This window comes from Anthonomus grandis, chromosome 1, assembly GCF_022605725.1.
Source record: "Anthonomus grandis grandis chromosome 1, icAntGran1.3, whole genome shotgun sequence".
NCBI lineage: Eukaryota > Metazoa > Arthropoda > Insecta > Coleoptera > Curculionidae > Anthonomus > Anthonomus grandis.
Window position 1 is genome coordinate 34,224,700 of NC_065546.1, and position 26,965 is coordinate 34,251,664.

Consider the following 26,965-nt stretch of genomic DNA (forward strand, 5'->3'; position numbering starts at 1 on the left):
TTAACTCAAGTAATCAATTTAGACTACAAAACAAGAGCAAAAAATTATAAAAACCATGAGAAAATTAACGTATTTACATTTTAAGAATATTATTGTCTACTGTCTATTCCAAATTTAAACAGAAACTCACCTGTAACATTAAACCCGTACTTCCCATCTTTATCTGGGAACAGAACGATGGTACTAAAACTATCTTCTGGGGCAATCTGAGAAGTGGGCGACTGACTCACACTGTAAGGCGGAGTATCATAGACCCCATTGGACATCGGAGAAGAAATTTCTTCGTCCGCGTAACTCATCACCCTGCCCGCTATACCGGGCGAAAAAGGCCCTTCTAGGGTGCGTTCCAAAAAACCTCCGTCACTAAAAACAAATTTTTCGGTAAATTTTCTGCTGCTATTAATTGAACAAAAAAAAACGAACTTACTCGTCTGATATCCTACTGTCTTCAGTCCATGCCGGTTTTGGTTCTTTGATACAAGTTGTGGTAACTTTATAGGAGGGTCTTGGGGGAGCCAGTTGCACTTTTCCCTTGTCTTCCAATGGTGGTGCTGTTTGAACTTTATCTTTTACCTGAAAAAGTATTTATACACAGGTTTAAAATTAAAATGTGGATTTTTGACGAATTTGACGTTTGAGGGAGTTCAGAAGAACTCTTGCACTGCATGTATCCGCAGCAACCATCTCTGGTTGCTGCTTGAGAATAAATAAATAATACGTTACGTAGTACTCACCAATTGTCTACTAGGAGACCTAACAAACCGCCTCTCCAAAATGCCCTTACGTTTAACTTCGGAAACCGTTTGGAACTCGGTGCGTCCCGAATAAGTGAATTTCGAGCCTAAAGATAAGAATTTCCGTTTGATCTTAGGCGAGTGCAACCTGAAGAACGTATGGTGTTCCACGCAAGATTTCCATAAGGTTTTTGACGATCTGTAGCTTTCCATGTTGAAACCCAATAGGGTGTCGTAGTCTTCAGACTAAAAGCTTTAACTGTATGACTTAGTTAAGACTAAATGGAAAATAACTTACTGGCTCTCTCCTTAATTGTATAAAAAACTGTTTTCTCTTAAAAGATATTTTCATTATTTTAGCCCAAGAAAAGGTATTGATTCTAATATCGTTGTGAAACACTACTAGGCCAATGTGTGTTACTCCAAGCTGGATAATTCTATTTGTATTGTCCTAAAACCAAGGATACAAGAAACGTAATAAATTGCCTGGACAAATGAAAGATTGCAGTACCATAGAACAATTTAAAAAATGATTTACTTAATCATTAAAACATTGAAAGGATAAAATTAACGTTGCCATGGAACTATGGGTAATTTGTTTGCTTGCAACATCTCTGAGGCAATGATGCAAAATGCTTATGTAGAAATGGCAAAAAAACACACTTTATAATATCATAAAAATTTAATTTAACAGGCGCAAAATAATATTATTTCTTTTCAATAAAATATGAAGCACTTTTTTTCATAAAATATAATAAGATACTCTATAAAGCAGTCAACATTCAAGTTAAATGAATGTAGATAATAGACGGAGAGCTCATGACCAAAAAACCCATTGTACTTCCTACCGGCTGAAATTTTTTGTGAGATTAGTTTACTAATTTATAAATCAAAATCCGCCGGGCTGGCTGCTCAACAACGCTGTGTATTAATTTTTTTTATTTTCTAAAGTTGTTAATATAAGAAGACTACTAAAGATTCTTCCTACCAGTTGAAATTTTGACAGTATGTTATTTAGAGTATTTAGAAAATGAAATCAAAATTACCAGCCCATTTTCACGATTGTAAAGTACTGCCAGCTAATGTTGAAAGTGCGTGGATGTCAAGATGGTGCGAAGTCAACATACTTTCTACCGGCAGTCTTTTTTACAGGACATTAGCAATGTTATAAATATGTTAAATATCTAGAGCCAGCCCGTTTTGACGATTGCATCATATAAAAACGTCAAAAATGTCATTCCTGTAAGTGCGAGCGAAACAGACTTACGTGATGCGAGCGCGCGAGAGTGAGTCTGTTCATCCAAAACTCGGAAGAGTTTTGGATGAACAGACCGCCCACAAATTATGGATACGCCAGGTACGAGCTGTAAATGCAGCATTGCCGTATTTTTCTTTACCCCGCGGCCCAAATATTTTTACACAATTAGGATTATTATACATACTAGTTTGAACCCGTCGATATTCGACGCTAGAACACAGGCCAAAGTATGTTAAAAAAAAGTAATCTATAAAATTACCCGTCTTCCAATTCAAAGAACTTCTTTGTAGACAACATTTGAAGTAATGTTGCCCTTGGGTACCATTTGTACTTTTAAATTGTCAAACGATAGGCCCCAGACATAGCTACGTATAGCTGGCCATGGCTAAACACCGGTTCCGGTAAATAAATACCAACCCGTTCTAGGGTTTGTTCTTGAGTCTTATTTATAGTCATGCAAAAAGCAAGACGAATGGGGAATTAGCGTCTTTTAAAACTAAATGGCAGTGAACTATCTGAAGGCGTAAGATCTATTTTAGGAATTAATACCCTTTGTCCTGTTTTAACTCCTGTGATAATTTCCAAATCTAAACAGTTTTCATACATATGTCTTATAATTAATCTGGTTCCATTTAATAAGCCTTGAGATACATTTAAATTTCTTAATAGCATCACAATGGTACCCACCTTCAGTGTCAAAATATGAGGAGACAAACCGCTGAATTCCAAACTATTTAAAAACTCTACTGGAAATTGAAGAATGTCGTTTTCTTCTTCAGTGACTAAATGATTTACACTAACATACGTTTTTGCGATTCCAGGTATTAAATCTAAAACTTTTGTATTAATGTGATTGCAATGTTCGTTTTTTGGTGCAAGAATTGCGTATTTGGAGACTTGTATTACATTTTCAGCTTTTAGAAATCCAACGCCAAAAATTTCGGTCACGATGTCCTGTTTGCTTATTATACTTAAAGGCAATTCAATCATCAAAATTATAAACGATCAGCGACTACCACGATCCGAACACGAAATGTTGAAAGTAGAGCAATGATTAACAATAAAGCAAGTGCCTCTGGCAGTAGTATTTATAACCTATCGTTCGTGTGACATCAGATGTGCATGTCGCACCTTCAGTCGCCTCGCCCGGTCTTGTCGATCCACGTACCAGCGCATTCGCCATATTGCACAGAAAATGTTATCGGCTTAAAAACTATATTGTTTTTATAAAAAAATATACGCTATAAAACAATAAAAAAATAGTGTTGAAAGGTCTCGGTAACCAGAGGATTATTTAAAAAAAAAGATCGTGTAAATTGATGCAATACAACTCTCTCACGAACTTGCTGAAAATTTTGGCTTAGTGTTTTAAATATATAGATGAGTGTGTTTCATTTGCGAGCAGTTTGCAGACCTGGGTAATCAATGACTTGTGGAACCATACCCTGCGCTCGAGAAGCACTTGAATGAAATAAGGGAAATATGTAGAGAATTCATTGTATAAAATAGTAATAAAATAAGGAGACGTTTTTAACATTTTATAATAATAATAATAAACGTCTTTATATTACATAAAAATATGGTTTAATATAGTAAAGTAATATAATAAATTTATATGGTTTATCTGTTAAGAACAACACAACACCAAAGTTTCAGTATTATAATTTGTCACAAGATTTTTATGTTTTTTTTTGGGTCCATGGGTTAGTAATGTAATAATAACAGCCTTAACTGATATGCCTGACATCTCGACGCTCGCAAATAAGAACATCGTAACTCGATTTTTGACGAAATTGTGTTAAGACTACTTTCTAGTATGAAATTTTCTTCCCTTTCCTTTCTAAAAAAAACAGGAATTTAAAAAAAAAGGTTTAACGTATCTGCTTCGCAAGAAAACTGGCGTTAATAAAATCGTAACTTAAGTTACAAACTCTATAAATGGCTAATAAAGAACTTATTTTTATCGTATCTAGAGTTACAAGAAGACTGCAGCAAATCTAATAAAAACAGTCCATCGTATATCTACATACAATAATAATACACACATTCTAATTCATTAATTTTATCGTAAGTATACTTAAGATGTCCATTATTTTTATTTTAGCGAATGCAGTTTTATCGTAACTTAAGATACGATGTTACAAATCCGGCAACTCTGTCCGCGTGCGCTTCTGAATTCGTTCGAGTTGAGTTACGATGTTAGTACACGGGAGTTACGATCAAATTATTATATAACAGACAAGGCGAGGACAGGTGTATTATTTTTGTGTGTTATTTATCTTAAATGCCGGTAAATTATTAGACTAATATTTAAAAATAATGTGCTCACGTGAAAGGTTTTTAGTGAAGCTTGCACAGGGTAAGTGATAAATGCTCATTAAGACTATATTATTTCAAAGCTTTGATGGTTTTGGCGGCGTTTTATCAAAATAAATACTTAAAATTAACATGTATATTGTACCTAGTACCCAAAGGTTATTTTTTGCAACTTTAAAAATTCTAATTTGTTAATTGCTGTATACAGTGAGGGTGTAAAGTCACGCATAAATTCAATCAATTTTTTTTTGAAAAACCCTCGGATACGTCAGTTGACATTTTCATTTGTTGAAATTTTGACATACTTCGTTTGTTTTTTTATTTACACATGACAAAGATTTGATCTCTTGAAAATTAAAAAAAAAATAAATTATTGGAATGACTTCAAACTTTGGGAGGGAACATACTCTATGAAAGAAGACCTTTCAAATGATATATCACAAGCCATATTATTATGTTTGCATTTAAAAAAATATGACTGACATCATATTTTTATCATCTGTCAATAAAAAAACAAATAAAGTATGTCAAAGTGTCAACAAATGAAAATGTCCATTGACATGTCCGAGCGTTTTTCAAAAAAAAAAACAATTGCCTAATTCTTATTGAATTTATGCGTGACTTTCCGCCCTCTCTGTATAATAATAGTAAAAATATTAATTAAAACTCCAATCAACTAAAAATATTACCACCATCACACAATAGTTTTGCCTAATGCATACCACAAAAGTTTTTTTTATATTTTTTATTTTGATTTTCTGATATACCTTTTAGAAGAAAACAGTAGTGATACTGAAAACCACTGCCCCAATACGAGCTTAGAACAAGCATTAGCACGCTCCCCAATTTTTGATGGAAGTGATTTTGATCCCGGATTTGATGAAGTAGATCCTGCTGTATTATTATTTGGTACTACTCAAGATGGATTACCTGTGCATGAAGAGACGGCTAGTTCTGCAAATGTACAGTATTTAGAAAATACTGATGGGGATATTCTGGCTATACATACTAAGGTACTAAAATCATGAGGTATAAAAATTGCAAAGGTATGAATATGAAAATATTTTTATTGCAGCTTGAAGATGATGCTAATGAAGAAACAACTTCAATGGAAACAACTGTTTTAAAGGAAGTGAATTTATCCGTAACTATAGAAAGTAATGTCGCTGAACAACTTCAAAATGATGCTGAAAAAAATATAGGTAGAAAAAAGGTAGAAAAAAGTTTAGAAATGAGAATAATTGGAAAGTTAAAATAGCTAAAAAAAGAAGAAATACAGGTCAAGAATATACGTCTTACACTACCAAAAAAATTGTTAAGGCTAGAAAAATCAAAGAAAGTTGTGTAAAGAAAAAATGTCGAATGGAATGTTACCAGAAGATTTCAGAAGATCAGCGAAAAAACATTTTTTGTAAATTCTGGAAACTAGGAAATCATGATAAACACATTTAAAAAAATGCAAAAGAAGGCAGAAACAGTGAAAACAAATTCAAGGCGTCAATTTACAATGGAGTATTATTTTACAGTGGATGAACTCATCAAAAGTATGCAAAACTTTTTTTTTAAACACGCTCAGTATTACTGACATCTGGATAAGAACTGTAATGCTTAAGTTAGATAGAAACACGATTGGAATAGGAAGTCCATATGGCAGAGGCAGAGTCACAAGTACAGATCCAAAAGTTGAAGCTACCAGGAAATCTATAAGGCAGCACATTGAGTGTCTTCCCACAACCGAGTTACATTATATACGTAAGGAGTCAAATCGTAAATACCTACAAGTTGATATACAGTCCATAGCACAGATGTATAGACTGTCCTTAGAATGGGCCAAGGAAAAAAATATTAGTCCGATTGCTACTTGCAGACAGTATCGGTATGTCTTTGAGCATGAGTTTAATATAGGTTTTTTTTACCAAAAAAAGACCAGTGCGAGGTTTGCGATAAGTTTTTACTGGCAGATGACAGCAAAAGAGAAGAACTTGAAGAAGAAAAAAGAAGACACCAAGCCAACAAAGACGCCGTAAGAAAATTAAAGGAAAAGGACAAGGAGCAGGCAAAAGATGATAAATCATTAATTAACGTCGCCTGTTATGATTTACAAAAAATTTTAGTTACCCCACACAAAGATGTCAGCATTTTTTATTACAAATTAAAATATAGTACGTATAATTTAACGATTTTTGACGTTGGAAATATTAAAGGGCATTGCTACCTCTGGCACGAGACAATTGCAAAACGAAGAGCTAATGAAATTGGAAGTTTTGTGTTGGATTATATTAAAAATCAAAAACAGAATGGTGTCGATACTTTTGTGTTTTACACAGATAATTGCGCTGGTCAAAACAGGAATCGGTTTGTTTATGCCATGTATGTGTACGCAGCGTAAAATATAGCGTAAATATTACACACCGTTTCCTGGAAAAGGTCATACGCAGAACGAGGGAGACAGTGTCCATGCTTTTATAGAGCGACAGAAAAAGGGTAAAGTAATGTATACACCAGAGCAGTGGATTATGCTTATAAAAATGGCAAAAGTTACAGGTGAACCATATAATGTTATAGAAGTCAGTCAAGATATGGTTTATGCCTTAAAGGGACTAGTAACACCCGAAAGAAACTGGAAAACAGATCAAAATGGAAAAACTATAAAATGGAATGATATAAAAGAAATTGAAAAATTATCTGACGACCCTTTGCAAATAAAAATTAAATATGATTTTGTCGATGAGAATAACCATTGCTTGCTAGATTTAAAGAAGAAAACCATTAGTAAGAGAATGAAACTAAAGTTAAGTTGCCAAAACAAGGGATTAGGCAAGGCTTATGAAGGCCCACTTAAAATCTCCAATAAAAAGTTCGATCACTTACAATTCCTATGCAAAAATGGGATCCCCGAATTATATCATAATTTTTACCAAAACCTTCCCCATGGAGATAATGAGGAAAATGAAGATTCTGACTGAAAATTTATTCCACTTCTGTCGAAAAACTAGTTGATTTTTATGTTCATTTATTTATTTGTATTTTCTAAAATAATATTTTGTCTATCAGTTTTGTTTTCTTTATTTACTTGCAATAGTTTTGGTATATTATATATCTGTATCTATATACAGTGAGGGCGTAAAGTCACGCATAAATTCAATAAAAATTAGGCAATAATAATTGTTGTTTTGAAAAACGCTCGGACTCGTCAATTGAGATTTTCCTTTGTTCACATTTGTTGGCTCTGTTATCTGTATCTCCACTTATTTGTGTGATTTTTTAAATTTTTAGGTCTTTTAGGCAGGCCTTTATTATAAACATTCTAATATCGTATCTTTAAATAAGATAACAACATTTTAATAAATGCTCGATAGTTACATCGTATCTTTAGATACGATAATAATTTTTTAACAAATGCCCGATAGTTTTATCTTATCTCAAGATACGATATTAAATACCGAAATATGGTCAAATAATAACATCGTAACTATTTTAAACTTAAATTTAAAAAAGAAAACTCGATTTTCCACCAATTTTTTTCTTTGAAAAGGTGCCTTAATAACATATTTACACCGTCTTCAAATTTTAATGCTTAATCCGTAGTGGTTGCTTTACAAATCATAAAACAAAATCTGAAACTTTAAACCCATTTTTCTCAAAACGTACTTTTTCGAGATACGATGTTCCTATTTGCGAGCGTCGATCTGTCTGTCTTTCCGTCCATCTCTCTGTCTGCTCCAGAAGCATCTTTTAAAAACTTAGAAAAAAACTTTCAATAAACTTCTTTCTAAAATGCATAGCTATGCGTAAAATTTTAAAAATTGAAACATCAAAAATAGAAATCCCGTTAATTTTTATTTTGGGTGTAACTATGTTTTTTAGAAAAGTGTATGAGAAGTTTTTTTTTAGTTTTGAAATGATAAAGATCAATAAAACAATAATAAATAACATGAAATTTTATATCTTTTTATTTAGGTAGGTACCTACTTCATTACATTATACTTTTCAACATTTTCGATCAACATATTCTTTTTTTTTACAACCAAAAATTTAACCTCAATCGCAATAATTACCTACCTATTATATGGTAGGTATTATAATTACCTACAGTAGGTATTTTTACTTACTATGGGTTTTAACTCACTTTTCAGTTATTAGATATTATAAACAAATATCAAAAAACAAACATTAAATTTAATTTTCTACACTTAAAAGTGTTGTACCTATTTTTTTCTTAATACTGCGCGATAGGTACAATAAATAAGCCAAGAAATAAACATCTATAGCGTTTCCAATCGGTAACTCAGCCTGATGTTGCTTGGACAAAATTTCCGCTTTAAATGAAATTGAGACGTTGCCAATATTTACTGCGTCTACATGAATATTCCCTAGAAAATTTATATCGAAAATGCCCGACTGCCGCAGAAGCGGATTTGGACGAACGCACATTTGGATGAATGAACATTTGGTTATATGAGCTTTTGGATCGGTAAAGCCATCTCCAAGTTTTTACTATCGTAACAAAATTTAAAAAAATGTGAAATAAACAATTCACAAAAATACTAAGACATTTTTCCTTTTTCAACCAAAAACTAAACAAAAAACACAGAACTTCATAAATGCCGAATGTAAACACAAATCGGTTTGTCAAGATGACATGAGCTTTTGCATGTGCCATTTCAAATTTTTTAGAAGCAGTTTTAGGAATAAAAATGCTAATAATTTTTTTTTACTTTAAAGATGTTATTTTTGGGATTAGAATGAGAATATCTATTTCTACTTTTTATTTTTAATCCAACATCTAACATCAATAAGTTAAATTAACATTATGATATTCTTCAACAACTTTATCTGTGTCTCAAAAAGGAATTTATGAGGCGTGACTTACTTATTAAAAGTTTCAAAGTAAAGTTGTCATATTGACTCCCTAAAAACACAATATTTTTTAAATTGTATATGCTAATTCATTTTTTAAAAATGAAAAAAAAATAACCCTTTTGTAGGTTCAATCTTATTCAATTTGAATAAAAAAATTATAATATTGGATTGGAAATGATTTTTATTAAACCAAGCTGCATACGACTATTTCCTCAGATCTATACAAAATAAAACCATAGCAGAGTATAGATGCGGCGCCATCAACAAGTTATCTTATTGACTCGATTGCTACAAGAGCAAAATCATGGCCGTTTCGCATCGAGCCAAGTTTTAAACTGATTGGCTCCCTAACCCAGACGTGTTCGACGCGTAGATGTTTTACGTCACCGAACAGGTTTTTTAGGAGGTGATACTCTACGACAAACAAAGGCGTACGCATATTTATTATTTGTTTTGTGCTACACGCATCTATGAGATTTGAAATTTATGTTATTTAAATTTTCTGAAAAATAAAAAATAGTACGCCAATGGAGCGGCCATATTTACCTCCCGTCTCACCTTTACCCCTAAGCTTCATATAACTTTGCCGACTGTGTGTAAACTTGAAAATGATTTGAATTGGAGCTTTTGAAAATGGAGAATCGATGAATATGTTTGTAAACAAAACACCCTCCCTTGCCCCTGTGCACATGTTGAACTCAAACAAATTTGTTGTTTACTAATTTTAGTCTTTCAATGTTCTAAGACTTAATCAAGCTATATTTGTAAATTTTTCAGCCTAAAGCTAATAAAAAACAAACTCCAGTACCTTTGCTTGATGTAACTCCACCCCATACATATCCAACCTCTTTGCATGATCCAAAAAATTAAATTCGGCATCTGCTGGCAATTGCCCCCTGAAAATGGAAGATATTAATTCAATGAAAAAATAAAGATTTTTCTTGTTCAATCATACTTGTGCAATTTATGAAGCTCAGAAATCTTTTTCTCCATTTCCTCAGTCTGATGGGGTATCAGGCACAGATTGGTCAAGTAATCTGCTCCATGTTCGTCCTGATTGTAATCACCTAATTCGGCTACAAAGAAGTTTATTTTATTATACAATTTTCATTCTAGAAGTACATTTTTATGCTTACATTGAACTATATAACTAGCTAGTAAAATGGCAGTGGAAGGAGGTAGAACTAATTTTTCTGATAATATATCGTTTCTCAGTTGCAAATAGAACTGATATCTTGTGTACTCTTCATGTAACTTACTGGGATCTGATACATAAAACTTAACTCTAAAGAACAATGGGGTTTGGCAGTTTCCTATTTGTTTTTTAATCGATTTGGACGGATCAATCCATAGCTGAAAATATAAACAGTTATTATGCTTATAACCAGTAAAACCTCACCTACTTACTATAGATTCTGGGTTCCTATTGTAGAACCCATTCTCAGAGAACTGCAGGCCAAAATAGTCCTTTTCCACCAGCTCCAGATGGTCATAAACTTGGTCAAGGAGCACTGAACCTTTGGCCCTTTTCTCTACATGAAATATTTGCTCAGTATTGTCAAGAAATCTGCAATTCAAAATGCTTAATATAGACTTTTTGGTAATATTGCTACAAATGATGCTTATATATTTTTGTTAGTAATCCTATAAGAAGCATGTAGCAAGTCTATAAATAGAAATTTGAACCACTCAAAAAAAATCACATTGAATCTCAAAACTTTATAACTATTAGCCCAAACAAAGATACAATCAGCAATTGTTACTCAGCAGATTCAATATGCTTTCATTTCATCAGGAAACCAGTTGTGCAGGTTTGCTTTTTCCTTACAAATTATGTAATGGTCATATTACCTGCCTGGAATTGCTAGCAGCTCTATACTTTGTTGTGCCTTACATTAATACTAGAAGACAAAACATTTTTTACTTACAGCACCAATTAGGCAAAGAAAGAGCCTTTATACAGACCATGCTCTTGATTTAACTTGGTCCATTTGAGTCTGGATGTTGATCTCTTTAATATTATGTCTTCTTGTCATTTAAAAAAAATACTGTCAAATAATATTGTAAACCTATTTAGTTAATATGCCTCATATATTTTTTTTCTTCTTGAACATATTTTATGATTACTTATTAATTATGTTTTTATACATATTTATTATTATTTTTCATGATATATACATTGTTATTACTTATATTTTCATATATTGTCTTAGTGATTACGATTAGATTCCTGTTATTAAACAATAAATATATTTGAATTTGAATATTCTGATATGCCTATTATATGTCCAAGAAAATTTTCAGCAGTTTACCACACATTGCAAAATATTTTAATGTTTTATCAAATGAAGCAAAGTCTTGGTACTTCAAGACTTAAAGTAGAGTTTAAAGAAAAAATTAAACTAATTTTTATAGAAAATGTGTTTCTTTCAAAATTTTTTGGATATTTTTGAAAAAGCCTTTAATCTGTAGCAACTTGACTGGCCAGTGGCTATATTATGTAAATATATATTTTTGTGTGTGTATTTGTAATTAGGTATTTTATCTGATCTTACTATGTATTATTTTTTTAACTTAGTATGTAGTTCATATAAATTTTTTATTTCTCAAATTTGTTGTTTTAGATATTGGGCAACAAAACTAATGTGATCTTCATTATTATCATGTCCATTATTGTATAAATGATTTCAATTGAAAGTAACATGGGAATTTTTACAATACTGGAATACTTACTTTACAGTAACACTGAGCTTTTTAAGTTTCCTTTCTCGTGCAGCGGCCAGCTCTAAAGCCTGAACATTATATGTGCCACTAGAACCACCAAATGCCCTTTTAGACAAACTCTCGATCATTATTTAGGTTTGGGGAGACATCTTTTAAATTCATTATGCTAAAAAAAATTAAATATTTGTGGTTAAGCAGTTGATTGCTAATAACACATCTCTCCTTAGAGCACTTCAGGTTAGAAAAAAATGGATTTTTATTGGCAATGTTCTGGTAAGATCGAAACAGTAGGTTTGAGATACTAATGAAAAAAATTAATAAAAGCAAACCAATTATGCATAGACAGCACCCAATGTGAAAAGCACTAAATTCCACACCACACAGATTGTTTTCATTGCTCCAAAGCCCTTTTTATAAATATGAACTTTATAAATTGAGCTAATTTATTGGAATCTAGAGTTCAAAAATAAATATTAGAGGCGAGATAACAAATCTGGACCAGAAACTACTACTATTAAAGACAAATGCTCAGTTAAAAAAAAATTAATGAATGACTTGATTTACTGATAAAATGATTAATTCTGACACTCCCAATAAGATCAGTAATTAAGTTAGGTAACCTATATGGAACAGATTCTTCTGAGCTATGGGGCTCCACTCTTAAGGAGATAATTGGGAGGTTTTATATATAATGTTACCTTAAAAGTGTTAAGTAAATGAAAAGGATAATGGGATTATTATACTTACCAGACTCATGCGACCAGTTAATAAACGACAATCCTAATATTCTTATCAATCCACTGGCACTATTTTATGATTTTTTTAACCTATCCAAACAGTACTTCCTTTGAGTGCAGGAAAGTCATAAAAATAACATTGAGAAAGTCGTAATTGATAGGAACGCCGCATTTACCACTGAAAATTAAGCACGGATGTTTATGAAGGATGAATAAAATTAAAAAGAAATTTAAAAGCTAAGCATTTTCCACACACTTTCCAGTCTGGGACGGAAAAACGATTTCCTGATTACAACAACTCTGACAAGTATGACAGTTGACAGTATTGAAGTTTGACGTAAAATGTCAATCGTGGATTTTCTTTTGTTTATGGTTAATTTTCTCCTGGTAATAACAAAACAAGAAAAAAGAAATTATTTTTGTGAAATTAATTTTATTTTATTATAATTATTTATTGCAACAAATCAATTATACACATAAAAAAGGTCACCACCCCAATGTGCCAAATGGAAATAGCGTCTTAACCTTCAAGGTTATTTGTGCGTCATCGATGTGTCATCACCTTGTTTAGAAATTTCCTTTATACCAAGAAAAGGAGTTTTTCTTCAAATTAAAGTGTAAAATCTGTTTATTAAGTAACTTTTTACGGTTTTTACTTTTAGTTTTAAGCAGAAGTTTGAGAGCAATCATACAACCGACCGTTGACACTACATACTGCTTACAAGGTAATTTTGTTTATTTGATTATGGTTTGAATTATTGTTCTTGTCTTTTTTTATACACAACAATGCAAATAACTACTTTTATTCATAATATATTACTATTACATGTTCAGTTTTTTGACATAATAATACTATTTGCTAGAATAAATAATTTAAAGTAATTGTTTTGTCTAGAATTTACCTTTCCATCTATTACCTTCATTTGATTTTTAAATTATGCTATTCTACAAGGACAAATTAGGCTATATTACTTTATATGCTTTTGTATGAATAGAATTAAAGATTATCAGAAAATAATGCAAATGATAAATTTAACCAGTATCTTGTGCTGTAAACTGTATAATTTGTGAAATCTTGTTTGCTTCCAGACTGTTAAAATATCATTGTGAGGTGAGCAGATCATTAAAATAAGTGATTAACCTAAAATTATGCCTAATAAATTTGTACAAAAACTATTTTTACTAAGATTGGCTAAGTAAAGAACTAAAAAAATATGCTAGTTTTAAAAAGGATTTGTATGTAAACTACAAGATCACAGGTTCAGTGGTTGGTTAAATAGGTATAAGAATGAAAGAAAATACTAAAATTTGTAACATAGCACAAAAAGTGCATTAATGATAACAATGTAATTAATTCTACAAATAAAACCATGTGGAACATTTTTAATATAGAAAGTAACAATAATAACTGTATAAAATATCAGAGTTAAAGCCTTCTGTACCATAGAAGTTGTCAGTCATTTCTTGTTCATGTTCAGGCCAAATATTCTTCACTCATGAAAGACAACATTCAGGGCAACTAAAACTTTTTCCTCATTCCAGAGATTGTAGCCACTGTTTGTGTGTAATGCAAGATTTTCTGACTTCTTTTGTCAAGTTTATATCAATTTTCAGTGGCAATGTGTATGTATTTTTATTTTGGAGAAGTCAAAGTTCTACTAGTAATCTATTGTCACTCAATATTGAAGAAGGAATTCTGCTGTTGAAAAACATTGCTGTTGCTTCCAAAAAACTTTTTCCATCTTTACTTAAAACAATTAAACAAACATCTTGCATTATCTAAAATTGTATGGTTATACCTCTTCTCTACTCTATTTCGTTCAGATATTGTTGGTATGGTATATTTCACTTTGATTCCCTTTTGCTTGCAGAAATTTTTTATAGCATGTTCCACAGGCAATGTGGTTGTACGAGCCCTAACAACTATATATTGGGACAAACTAAAATACACATGTAATTTAATTTTTAATATACTTCTATTTTTTAAACTTTTTTTTTTAATGTAATATTGTTTAAACAGTTAATTAATAACAAAATCGATTCATTAGGAACGCAAAAGCACAAAATATCTATTCTAACACACCAAATTATTTAAAAAATGCTAATATTGGGTGACAACTAAATAATTTATTTTATTTATTTATTTATTCATCAACGTATATAACATTTCAAGTACTTATTAATAATTAACAGTAGTCTTAAGTAAAAACTATAATACTAATAAACAATACTGTACTAAACATAATCCAAAGAGTGGGAGTAGGGCACTATCCCACGATAGTTGCCCTAGCTGACGACTTAAATTTATTTAAAGATGTACTGAAAAAATCAAGATCTTTTGCAAATCTATTCACTGTAGAAGCTATTCTATTTATAGGACTGTTTAGTAGATAGGATGTTCTGCAAAAGGGAATGTGGAGAAGCGCCTGACCTCGTGTTGTGTAAGAAGATACATGCAAAGAGAAAAGGCACAGACATTCCGGACTTCTAACAATACCATTCAGAACCTTAAACGCAAAGCAAACATCAAAGAACTGCCTTCTACTTGATAAGGAGTTTATGCTCAGGTAGGACATGGTCTCTGAACAGGTAAGATCCAGGCCTGACTTCATAAGAGTATATCTGGCAAACATGATAAACTTGTGCTGGATATTTTCAAGCCTCTCAATGTGAATCAGAAAATGAGGTGACCAAACAATATTGGAGAATTCGAGAAGAGATCTCACCAGGCAAATATATAGTGTCTTCAATGCTGACACATTAGTAAAGTCTTTGCAAGATCTTTTGATAAAACCAAGCAGTTTATTAGCTCTATTTACAGTATTTTCGAAGTGGTGGGAGAAAGTAAGACTCGGGTCCAGAAAGACACCCAAATCCTTGACTGAGTCAAGCTCCTTCAAGGGGATACCATCAATAACATATTGACAAGGAGGGGAGACCCTTAAACGAGTAAACCTCATAAACCCACATTTCTTAACATTCAATGACATTTCATTCGACTTACACCAGGAAAACACTCTGTTTATATCTCTCTGAAGCACCAACTGATCCTGAGAGGAGGAAATCCGCCAAAAAATTTTCAAATCATCAGCGAAGAGCAAAAACTCAGACTCCAGTAGGGAGCCGAGGTGATTGATAAAGAGACTGAATAACAATGGTCCCAAATGGGAGCCCTGAGGGACCCCTGAAGTTGTCAAAAATGGGTTGGACAAAAAACCACCAATTTTAACACGCTGCTCTCTATCCATCAGATAAGACTTGATCCAAAGTAAAAGAGATCCGCTGATGCCGAGATCTGAAATATGAGAGATAAGAATATTATGGTTGACCCTATCGAAGGCCTTACTAAAGTCCGTGTATATCGCATGTGTTTCATTACCGTCGGCAAAAGATTTGAAGATATAGTTGCTAAAAACAAACAAGTTTGTATCCACAGAACGACCTCTGGTGAATCCATGCTGCTGATCTCCAATTATTTCCTGAAATGTGCCAGATAGAACCACCTCTACACAGTGCTCGAACAGCTTAGGAATTGCAGAGAGGATACTAATGGGACGATAGTTAGTTATGTCACTCTTATTCCCAGATTTATAAATAGGACATACATGAGATAGCTTCCAGTTCTCTGGAAAAGTTCCAGAAGTTAGGGACAAATTGAAAATATGAAAAAGTGGAAGGAAAAGGGAATGGCTGCATTCTTTCAAAAGCCTGTTTGGAATTCCATCGGGACCCGCTCCCTTTCTGCTGTCCAGTTTAGCTAATGCTGTTTCAATTGTAGTAGCACTAAGGAACACGTGGTTGTTGATATGGTTAAATTTACATGAGGTATCGAGACCGTCAGAGGCATTAGAAGGGTTAGTATTCTTGTTAAATACAGATAAAAAGTGGGTGACAAAGAGATTTGCAATAGAAATACCAGTATCGGCCCTGAGATCATGAAGGAACATCTCATCTGGAACGGTAGAATCGCTTTGATTGGACTGAAGTCTTACAAATTTCCAAAAGGTCTCGCTATCGTTCTCTATTGCATTTTCGGCTCTTTCAATGTAATGTCTGTAGCATTCACTAGATAATGAACGGCATTCTGAGCGCAGAACACTAAAACTTAAGTAATCAGTATTTGATCCTGACTGTCTGTACCTTCTATGTGCTATTTTTTTCTGAATAACTAGACTTTTTAGTTCTCTAGAAAACCATGGTGGATAATGTTTCTTGGGAGAGTGTTTTTTTATTGGCACAAACAGATTCAAACAATCATAAACAACAGAATAGAAGTTTGCAACAGTGGTATTTAAGTTATCGTTAACAATTATTGCCATCCAGTTGTATGTAGAAAAGTAGTTATTTATAGACACAAAATCTGCTTGATTAAAGTTGTAAAAATAAGTTATAGGTAGTTCCAGGTAATTGGACTTACTATTGGGTAGTTGCAGCTCAAGAGCAGGATGGTAAGGATCTGACCCGACTAAACCATTACATTTAGTTGTTAAAGTGGAATGAAAAGTTGTAAAGCAAAGGTCAAGAATTGTTCCATGATCATTAACCACTGCATTGAGCTGCATTAAACCTAGAAAAGTGAATGTGTCACATAAAAGATTTTCTTTATCAGATGTAACATTATTTGGGGTTAAGCCATAATGATCATCACTAGGTAACCATGAAATATTAGAAAGGTTAAAGTCACCAACAATAAGAACATTATTAAAGCTCTCGCAAGCTTTGGTAACAGAGGCACAATGCGCTGCATACACAGATAGATCCATGGATGGAGGAACATAAATGCAGCCAATGCAATAATCCTCGTCATCACCAAGACGCACAGAGATCCAGATTTCTTCAAGTGAATTGTCAGCAGTTGGCAAACGATGGGATTTTAGGGTATTGCTCACTGCTAGGAGCACACCCCCGCCTCTGCTTTTTGAACTGTTACTAGTGTTGCGGTCCGTTCTATACACACAGTAGTTGGAGCTAAGGAATTCACCGTCGTTGACTGTAGGATCCAGCCAAGTTTCAGTTAGGGCAAGAATGTGGTAGTCTTCTGCTTGGGCCGCACAGAGAAATCCCTTTAGTTTAGTTTTTAAGCCCCTCACGTTCTGATAAAAGAACGATACATCGTCTACTGTGGGCGCTGAGACAGTGTTGGGTCTAACTGAAAATTCGCCCCTCGGCCCTGAGTGCGCCTGGGACGAAATTCCTTGACCGCTATACCGGCCAGAGGTTCGGGTCAAGTAGTCCCTTCAGTAGGGACTCTTTTACCCCTATCCTAAAGGATACAACATCCTCATTCTTATCCAATATGGCACATTTAACATCTGAGATGTTTAGTTGCTTCTCAAGGTAATTTAGAATCTGCTGCTCAGTAGTGTCCGGATTGCATCTGCCCAAATACAACCACTGACGTCTATCAGCTGCAGGTAGTGAAGAAGCTTCAGAAGAAGTCCCAATGATGACTGTTTGTCTGCCAGGGTTAGTTCGATGGATTGATTGTGGTGTCGACCTATTCTGTGATTTTGCTTCAGAATTGGCGCCAGCCATTGAAGAGCTACTAGGCCTTGATCTGATTGGATCTACCCTTTTTGCGTAGGTATGGGCTACTGTTTCTGTTTCTATCGGCAAAGACACAGTATTGTCCGGAGACAAAGATGTTAGAGAAGTTATATTAGTATTAATGGGACAGTATCAAGTCACCAGTTAAAAATGATACCAGATAAGACAAGTTGGCTGCAAAAACAATTAATAAACAATGTTGCCAGGGGCGACAGACACATTTGTTTATTTTGAAATTGCTTCGCTGTCAGTTTAGGTAACTCAAACACTTCTTTATTAATTAAAATGGTGCGTGGTATCTCGACAAATTCAAAAATTCGCGAGTTGGTTAAAAATTATTCCCGAAACAAAAGAATATGTGAAGTGGCGGATGAACTAAATATTTCTAAAAGTACTGTGTTTAATACAATAAAGCATTATAGGGAAACTGGAGGAATTTTACATAAGAAATGGAATAGCCCATGTCGCCCAAAATTAGTTTCTGATAGGGATGAAAGAATGCTTGTTAAATTATGCAAAAAAGCTCGAAGAAATACGGTACGGCAGGTAACGGCAGAATGGAATCATGAAACTGGGCATAATTTCCCAAGAGAATGTTGTCGCAATTGGATTCATAAATGCGGATTGAAGTTTTACAAGGTTATTGCAGATCTTACATTAAAGAACAAACTTGTTTAATACATTTTTTCTTATATGCAAAGGAAAAACTGCATTTAACAGCAAAACAAAAGAAAGCCAGGCTGATATGGGCAAAATCTAAATTGTCCTGGTAAGTAGAAGATTGGTCGCGCGTAATTTTTAGCGATGAATCAAAATTCGACGTATGTGTTGATGATTACGAAAACGTGTGAATCGCACAAAAGATGAGGCTTTCCATAAGGACTGTTTAAACACACCGTAAAGTTTCCTAAAGGAATAATGATTTGGGGTTGCATGACACTTGGAGGATTAGGGTGTTTTGAGTTTATAGAGGGCACCATAAATGCTGCAAAATATCAAGAAATTCTACAAAATAGCCTACTTCCAAGTATCGCGAAATTAACAGTTAATGAAAATTACATATTTCAGCACGATGGGGCTGCATGTCATACGGCTAAAACTACAAAAAAGTGGTTTGGGGACCACCACAGAAACTGCCTTTCTTGGCCTTCTAACAGCCCAGACCTTAATGTCATTGAAACAGTATGGCATAAAATGAAACAGACATTAAGGAACAACCCTCAAAGAACATTGCCATAACTTAAGGCCAAAATAGAGCAGATTTGGAATGAATTTACCCCCGAACAGTGTAAGGCCTTAGTCCAATCAATGCCCAGAAGAATTCAAGCAGTTATACAATCTAAGGGCGACATTACTCCATTTTAAAAATTGAAGTTCGCGTTTGTCCCATTATTTAGTTGCCACCCAATATTAGCATTTTTTAAATAATTTGGTGTGTTAAAATAGATATTTTGTGTTTTTGCGTTCCTAATGAATCGATTTTGTTATTAGTTAACTGTTTAAACAATATTACATTAAAAAAACCAAATTTAGAAAATAGAAGTATATTAAAAATTAAATTACATGTGTATTTTAGTTTGTCCCAATATATAGTTGTTAGGGCTTGTAATATATGAAATTTACTTAAAATATATTAGTTGAATTTGTATAACAACCAAGACAATGATATAAGTTAAAACCCAATAGTACTAGCAAATAGTTTTCCTGGACAGTTATCTTCATCATTACTAGCTAGTCCCATTTCTGAATATAAGCCAAAAAATAAGTTTCCTACCACCTTTCTAACTTCAATAGATGAAAATGCAGTATCATCCTTCATTTTCCTAGCAAATATTCAGCAGGGCTCTATGAACCTGTGAATGTACTTAAGGAAGTAGCTGATGTGTTCTGTATTCTCTTATGTCACATGATTTTCAGTTCTATCATGTCAGGTGTCTTTCCAGACAGACTCAAAAGGGCAAAAATTATTCCTATTCACAAAAAAGTGGATAAACAGAATTGCAACAACTATAGACCAGTAACTATGCATTAATCTCATAAGTATTAATAATATCCAGATCTTTAAGAGGGTAAAATTATATCTGATTTAAATTTTTTGAACAGACCATGTTCTTTTTAATCCCTTAAAATATATTTATGAGAATATAGACCGAAATTCTCAGGTTGCAGGATTTTATTTTTTGCCTTTTCAAAGGCCTGTGAGCATTTAATGCAAAAGTGTTATGCATATGGCTTTAGGGGCATCTGTGGAAATTTGTCACATTCTTATGTAGAGCACTGAATGCAAGTGGTATCTGTGCTAATATAGGATGGGTCATATTTTTTAGGAAAATGGACATTCTGCAGGGAGTGCCCCAGGGCTTGATTCTGAGACCATGTCATTTTGTATGCTAATATTTTGAAACTGAAACACAAAAATGTTTTAATATGCTGATAGTTTTGTGAGGTCTGCTATAATATACTGTTATATTATTTCTCCATTTTGGCTTTTTTTTGTCAAGTGCAGTCAGGCCGTAACTGATGTGACAGGGTGGTGTCACAATAATTTTCTAAAATTGAATGTGGATAAAACAGGTTTCCTGTACTTCTCCAAGGTAAGAAGTAGGAACAGATCAGTCACCACTTTTGGTAAAGCTAAACCATAAACCTCTTCCTACAACTGACTCTCTAAAGTTCTTGAATGTTGTTTAATTATGTTCAAAATCTATCCCATTGCATGGTATTGCCTTTTGGGGATCTATGAAGGATGCAATGCTCATTTTTAGAGAACAGAAAAGAGCCATTAGATGTGTTCTGGGCCTTGGACAGAGGATGTCTTGCAGACCACATTTCCCTAATTTAAACATCCTTATTGTATCACTAGACATTGGTTAGACACAATTCAGGATACTGTCACTTTAACTCTAAAAAGTCACAACAGTGAGAGCATGCATGTAACTACATGTTATTGAAATTAATTGGCAATTCTGGCCCATGGTTTGACATTTTATGAGAGAGGCTGTTAAGGCCATTATGGCATATCAGTCACTACTTGATAATATTAAATCTATAATGAATAGATGGCAGTTTAAGAAGGGTTACATCCTATGCCAAAGAAAAATGTTTTTACTTTTTTAATTTTGAATATTACATTTTTGCATGTGAAGCAAGAGAACTATGCAGTTTTATTGTAAGTCACTTTTACTGTGTTATTTAATCTACAGGGTGTTCCGTTAATCATGTTACAACTTCTAGGGCAGATAGAAAACGTCAAAAGAAAAACAAAAGTTCATATAAACATGGGTCCGGAAAAGCTTCCTCAGGGAGCTAGAGCTCTTTGAAAATAACCTTTAAAAACTAGTTTTTTTTAATAGCTCCGGAACTACTTTAGCTACCGCAACCAATTTTGGGAGGTAAATTATTGTTAGTACGTTTACTCTTTTGAACCTACTAAATAAAAAAAATATTTACCAGGGGCTTCAGAATCAGGGGGGTATTTGGTAAATTTAGGCCCATTTCTTTAAGACTTTAATTTCTGCCCGTTTGGGCATCAGATTATGATGTTTCTATGCTTTTTACATAAAAAAGGTGCTCTTAGTAAAAGTCGGTAAATATCACCGTTTTTGTGGAAATTGACTAAAACCAAACTAAGATACAGTACCTGAATTAATTATTTTAATAATAATAATAATGCTAATTCATTGCCACTGTCAGTATTTTTTAAATTGGTCACTGTCAGTATTTTTTACATGATATTAATTCCCTTTTTATTACGGTTAAGTAATGGAAGATTACACTTTTGCTGAATACGCCGATATGCTTTTAATTTATGGGGAAGTTCGATGTAATGGTAGAGCTGCTTCTCGACTATATGAAGAGCGGTGTCCCGAAAGGCGAATCCCAGCTCACACACTTTTTGAAAGGGTCAATCAACGGCTCAGGGAGACTGGCTTCGTTAAAATAAAAAGTCAAGATAATGGCGCGCAAAGGAACATCCGAATCCCGGATTTTGAGGAAGAAGTGCTTCAGCGATTTGAAGATAACCCATCAGTAAGTACTCGAGCAGTAGCTGATGCGATGCATGTAAATCATGTTAGGGTATGGAACGTTGTTAAGGAACAGCTTCTTCGGCCCTACCACCTGCAAAAGGTGCAATCATTAGGACCCAATGATTTTATACCCCGCGTGAATTTTTGCCAGTGGTTTCTTGACCGGTGTACAGAAGAACCTCAATTTCCAAAATATGTCCTTTTTACTGACGAGGCTTTACTTACAGAAGAAGGCATTTTTAATTCTAAGAATAATCATGTGTGGAGTGAAGAAAACCCTTATGGTATTCATTTTAGGAGCTATCAACATAAGTTTTCGGTCAATATGTGGGCCGGCATTGTTGGAGAACGCTTAATTGGTCCAATTATGTTGCCTCCTCGTGTAACGGGAAATATTTATTTAAATTTTTTAAGAAATGTACTGCCAGAACTATTAGATGATCTGCCCCTAAATATACGACAGAAGTTATAGCTACAACACGATGGAGCGCCAGTTCATTTTTCACTTATTGTCCGCGAGTTTATAAATGACAATTTTGGAAGGCGCTGGATTGGCCGCGGAGGCCCTGTCACCTGGCCAGCGCGCTCACCAGATTTGACACCCTTAGATTTTTTTCTTTGGGGGCATATGAAAAGTCTCGTATATGAAACTCCAGTCGAGTCAGAAGAAGACCTGGTGGCCAGAAATTCCGCAGCTGCTGAAGTAATCCAAACCACGCCTGATATTTTAAACCATGTCAACCTTAATATGGTGCATAGAGATACAATAAATGTATCGATCGTGGCGGCCGGCATTTTGAGCATTTAATATTTTAAGTTTATTTTTGTAATACCAATCTTTAATAAAATTTGTTTACGTTTCTAAAACTGTTAATTTGTTGGTTTTTTATTACACTTAAAATCATTTAAACATTTTATGCCTCAAGGTAATTAAAGTGACAGTTAATTAATTTGAGTACCAATTTAATAAAGTGACTACCTTAATTTTTTTAAACATTTATATTTTATTTACGCCAGATTTTTTTTTAATTGTTTATTAATAATAATAGGTAATTCATTTTTGTATCTCATAACTTGCTTTTCGTCAATTTTCACAAAAACGGTGATATTTACCATAAACATCATAATCTAATGCCCAAACGGGCAGAAATTAAAGTCTTAAAGAAATGGGCCTAAATTTACCAAATACCCCCCTGATTCTGAAGCCCCTGGTAAATATTTTTTTTATTTAGTAGGTTCAAAAGAATAAACGTACTAACAATAATTTACCTTCCAAAATTGGTTGCGGTAGCTAAAGTATAGTTCCGGAGCTATTAAAAAAAAACTAGTTTTTAAAGGTTATTTTCAAAGAGCTCTAGCTCCCTGAGGTAGGGATGGGAATTCTAGTTCCTTGGGGTGAACTAGTTCCTTAGTTCTGGTTCCTCAAGCGGAATAGTTCATTGAACTAGTTCTTTAGTCACCACCAATACCGTCAATATCCTATGCTATATATACGTCGAAAAACCATTACCGCCGCTGCTTGTTGAGGGTTCTAAAAAATATCTACCCTTACTATGGTCCCAAGCACGCTTAAAAGTTACCATCTCTAGTACCATTACTTACAATCATTATTAATTTGAGATTTTTCGGAATGTAAATGCTTGGAAGTTGTTGAATTCTCTGTGTCGGGAAGAGAGGAGGATCTAGTAATTGGAATGGTGGAATGCATTCTTTTCATATGCCTATTTAAGTTCCCGAGCGAACCTCCGGAGATCGAAAAAGAATGCTTACAGTAGCTACATTTCGGTTTATTATTATCATCGGTTAAAACCTCAAAGTGCATCCACACATCACTACGCTTTTTTGACATTTTGAATATAAATATAAGAAAAATATGTCAATTGATATTGTATCACAGTCCAGACAACACTATTCACTATTTTCGTAACCCAGAAAAAATATTTAAAAGAATAAACTTCTTGAAAAGGTTATTTACCTGTAAAATTCCGAAAAGCGATCAGACGGTGTATATTGTCAGTATTGTCTGTCTATTGTATAGCGTACGTGTAAATAAAGTACGTTTATAATATTTATGCCGACGTCATCATAGTTAATAGGATTTTTTTTGACTTAGTCTACACGTCCAAAAAATTAAAATATCTAATGACCTCTCAATATAAATTATAATACAGGTATCAAATTCTTCGTAAAAATACACTTTTTATAAACGTTCGCACCTATCCGTCACGTCGGTTGGCTGAGTTGGCTCGATTCGGTCCCGTTTTGCACCTTGGAACTGCGAAGAGCAAATCAAATAGTTCCCGTGAACTAGTCATTTAAGAAATCGGAACTAGTTAATTTCGTTCCGGGTAAGGAATAGTTCATTGGAACTAGTTCGTTCACGAACTACACACCTCTACCCTGAGGAAGCTTTTCCGGACCCATGTTTGTATGAACTTTTGTTTTTCTTTTGACGTTTTCTATCTGCCCTAGAAGTTTGTAACATGATCAACGGAACACCCTGTATATAAAGCAAAGGTAATGCATGTATTGTATGTCTTTTATATTATTGTATTTCTATTGATGTGGTTGTGGGATACATAATTTTATCAATTATGAATTTTTTTATATGCATAATTAAGGGCTATATGTATTAATTTTAATTTTGATTTTTATAATACCTTCTTTTGTGATATTTTTTTTGTCTGTGTTCATTTGTCCACTTCTTGGCAGCTGTAATATTAAAATTTTTGCTTTTTTATAGTGCTTTGCCATGTTATGTGATTTTATTAGCAAATAAAGAACATCATTTTTATTATTATCAAGTACCTTCTTGAACAAACAATTGAAATTCTGTTTAATTATCTTTTCTCAAGTGAATTTCTGATTTCAGCACTTGTATGGAAATTGCTGATCCCACATACTACTTCCTCCTAGCTCTGGTAGTAATACCAGTATACCTATTTTTCAACTTGTGGTCTTGGTTAGGTTTTGAACTGTACAAAAATAACTAAACATGAGCCAGCAACAGTTTAATGACAAGCAAACCCCTGTCAATTTCCTGAAGAAGAACTTAACTCTGGACTTTTCTCAAGCTAAGAAAAACTTAAATTTTCCATTGTCCACTGGAGAGGGAGGCTTAACTGATATGCTTTCATCTCCTGACTTGTTCAAGTTGAAAGTTGACACTCCGGAACTGGAAAATATGATTCTTGGTAATGTTAATCCTGCTGTAAGTGGTTTAAGGTTATCTTAATATTTCTATTGTAGACACCCAGATGCCTAATACACCCACCCCATCATTTCCCTTCCCCAAAAATGTCACAGCAGAACAAGAAAGTTTTGCAGGAGGGTTTGTTGAAGCCTTAACGAATTTACACAACAGCAACTCACAACAGGGCTCTGATAGTAATGCAAGCTCAATTTATAATGATACCCCATTTATAACCCAGATTAAGGAGGAGCCTCAGACTGTACCTAATATAAGTAACAGTCCACCAGTTTCCCCAGTTAATATGGAATATCAGGAGAGGATGAAACTGGAGAGAAAAAGGCAGAGGAATAGGTAAGTTTATGGGAAAGCAAATTGAAGATGTGTGAAGTATTGTTTTATTGTTTTTAGGCTGGCGGCCTCGAAGTGTCGTTCCAGGAAACTGGAGCGCATCTCAAAACTAGAAGACAAAGTAAAACTTTTGAAAACTGAGAATGTCGAATTGGGTTCCATGATTAATCAACTTAAAGAAACTGTGGGATTACTGAAACTGGAAGTAATCGAACATAACAAAAGTGGGTGTCAGTTGATGCTTTATTAACATATTTATTTGTATAGAGTTAAGAGATAATATATTTTACTTTTATGTTTTATAGATTTATATTAGTTGTTTAAGAAATTGTGATTTGGCAAACAATTGTGCGAATTTTTTGGCCATGATGTAATTTATTTATGATACATATATATATATTTATATATTACCATTTATTACGAAAATAACACCATTGGAAGCTCTAATGCATCAACTAAGTATGTTTAGTTTTGTTATTTGGTAAAATAAGTGTATTTTTAATACAATATATTGAAGTAAATTAGAGATTTGTGTTGTTTCCACACCAGGGTGAAGTTTTAATTCAGTGAAATTGTTGAAACACCGTTTATTAAGAAGACAACATTTTAAATTCTTAAATATCAAAGTTGTATTTAAAATGTAGAACCACTACTCTGTTGCTAAGTATTACAGACTACCCACTTTAACATTAAGCTATAACAGCTGATCACGAACTTAATAATTATACTTCGCTGGGATCACGGACTCAGTAAATACCTGGGCTGCTAAGGCATATGGCCGATGGCCACGATATCCAAAGATGACCGCTGCCTGGTGGCCGTCATTTTTATAGTGGTTGTGTCCTTTTGATGTTGGTCACTCTGAACATTTTTAGTGTAGCCAACAAAAAATATATTGAATAAGGGCACGAACTTATATATAGTATATTTATAAGTTCGTGACTGCCTAGTTTTCGGCGATTTGTAAACGACGCTTGGGTATATCGTCTGGAACAGGCGATGTATCTTCCTCCTTATTTAATACGTGAATAACGTATCACCATCTTTATTTAAAGGTATTTGGTTCACTGTTTGTCAAAAACAAATTATTGTGAATTGTATGTCTGTGTTGTTTATGATAGAATAGTATATTTTTACTATATAAACCCTTGCTAATTACAAACCCTCATAAAATCATCTATATTTTGATTTTTATAGATGGTTGTACCTATTAATGT

The 26,965-nt window shown here is 33.5% G+C and overlaps 2 protein-coding genes across 5 annotated transcripts in view; one reads left to right on the plus strand and one right to left on the minus strand.

Moving 5' to 3' along the window:
- The window catches only part of LOC126734667 (tyrosine-protein phosphatase non-receptor type 4), a 38,336-nt gene extending 25,398 nt beyond the window's left edge, over positions 1 to 12,938 (minus strand). For both annotated transcript variants that reach the window (XM_050438380.1, XM_050438371.1), the window contains exons 1-10: positions 12,643 to 12,938; positions 11,905 to 12,061; positions 10,579 to 10,738; positions 10,308 to 10,524; positions 10,127 to 10,247; positions 9,980 to 10,067; positions 1,033 to 1,185; positions 735 to 980; positions 428 to 573; positions 131 to 363 (exon numbers count right to left, since the gene is read on the minus strand). In XM_050438380.1, coding sequence (XP_050294337.1) covers positions 131 to 363; positions 428 to 573; positions 735 to 980; positions 1,033 to 1,185; positions 9,980 to 10,067; positions 10,127 to 10,247; positions 10,308 to 10,524; positions 10,579 to 10,738; positions 11,905 to 12,023 — 1,483 coding nt within the window. In that variant the 5' untranslated portion in view covers positions 12,024 to 12,061; positions 12,643 to 12,938. The remainder of the gene's footprint in view (positions 1 to 130; positions 364 to 427; positions 574 to 734; positions 981 to 1,032; positions 1,186 to 9,979; positions 10,068 to 10,126; positions 10,248 to 10,307; positions 10,525 to 10,578; positions 10,739 to 11,904; positions 12,062 to 12,642) is intronic.
- A 45-nt stretch (positions 12,939 to 12,983) lies between these two features.
- Positions 12,984 to 26,274, plus strand: LOC126734866 (transcription factor Jun). 3 transcript variants are annotated; one of them, XM_050438698.1, is made up of 4 exons: positions 12,984 to 13,357; positions 25,175 to 25,401; positions 25,457 to 25,751; positions 25,809 to 26,274. In XM_050438698.1, the coding sequence occupies exons 2-4, from the start codon at positions 25,203 to 25,205 to the stop codon at positions 25,996 to 25,998; spliced, it is 684 nt and encodes a 227-aa protein (XP_050294655.1). In that variant the 5' UTR covers positions 12,984 to 13,357; positions 25,175 to 25,202; the 3' UTR covers positions 25,999 to 26,274. The 3 variants fall into 3 exon arrangements, with proteins under 3 accessions (XP_050294655.1, XP_050294641.1, XP_050294648.1); XM_050438684.1 differs by having other exon boundaries at positions 12,986 to 13,357; positions 25,080 to 25,401; XM_050438691.1 differs by lacking the exon at positions 12,984 to 13,357 and adding an exon at positions 13,600 to 13,743 and having other exon boundaries at positions 25,080 to 25,401.
- The last annotated feature ends 691 nt before the right edge of the window (positions 26,275 to 26,965 follow it).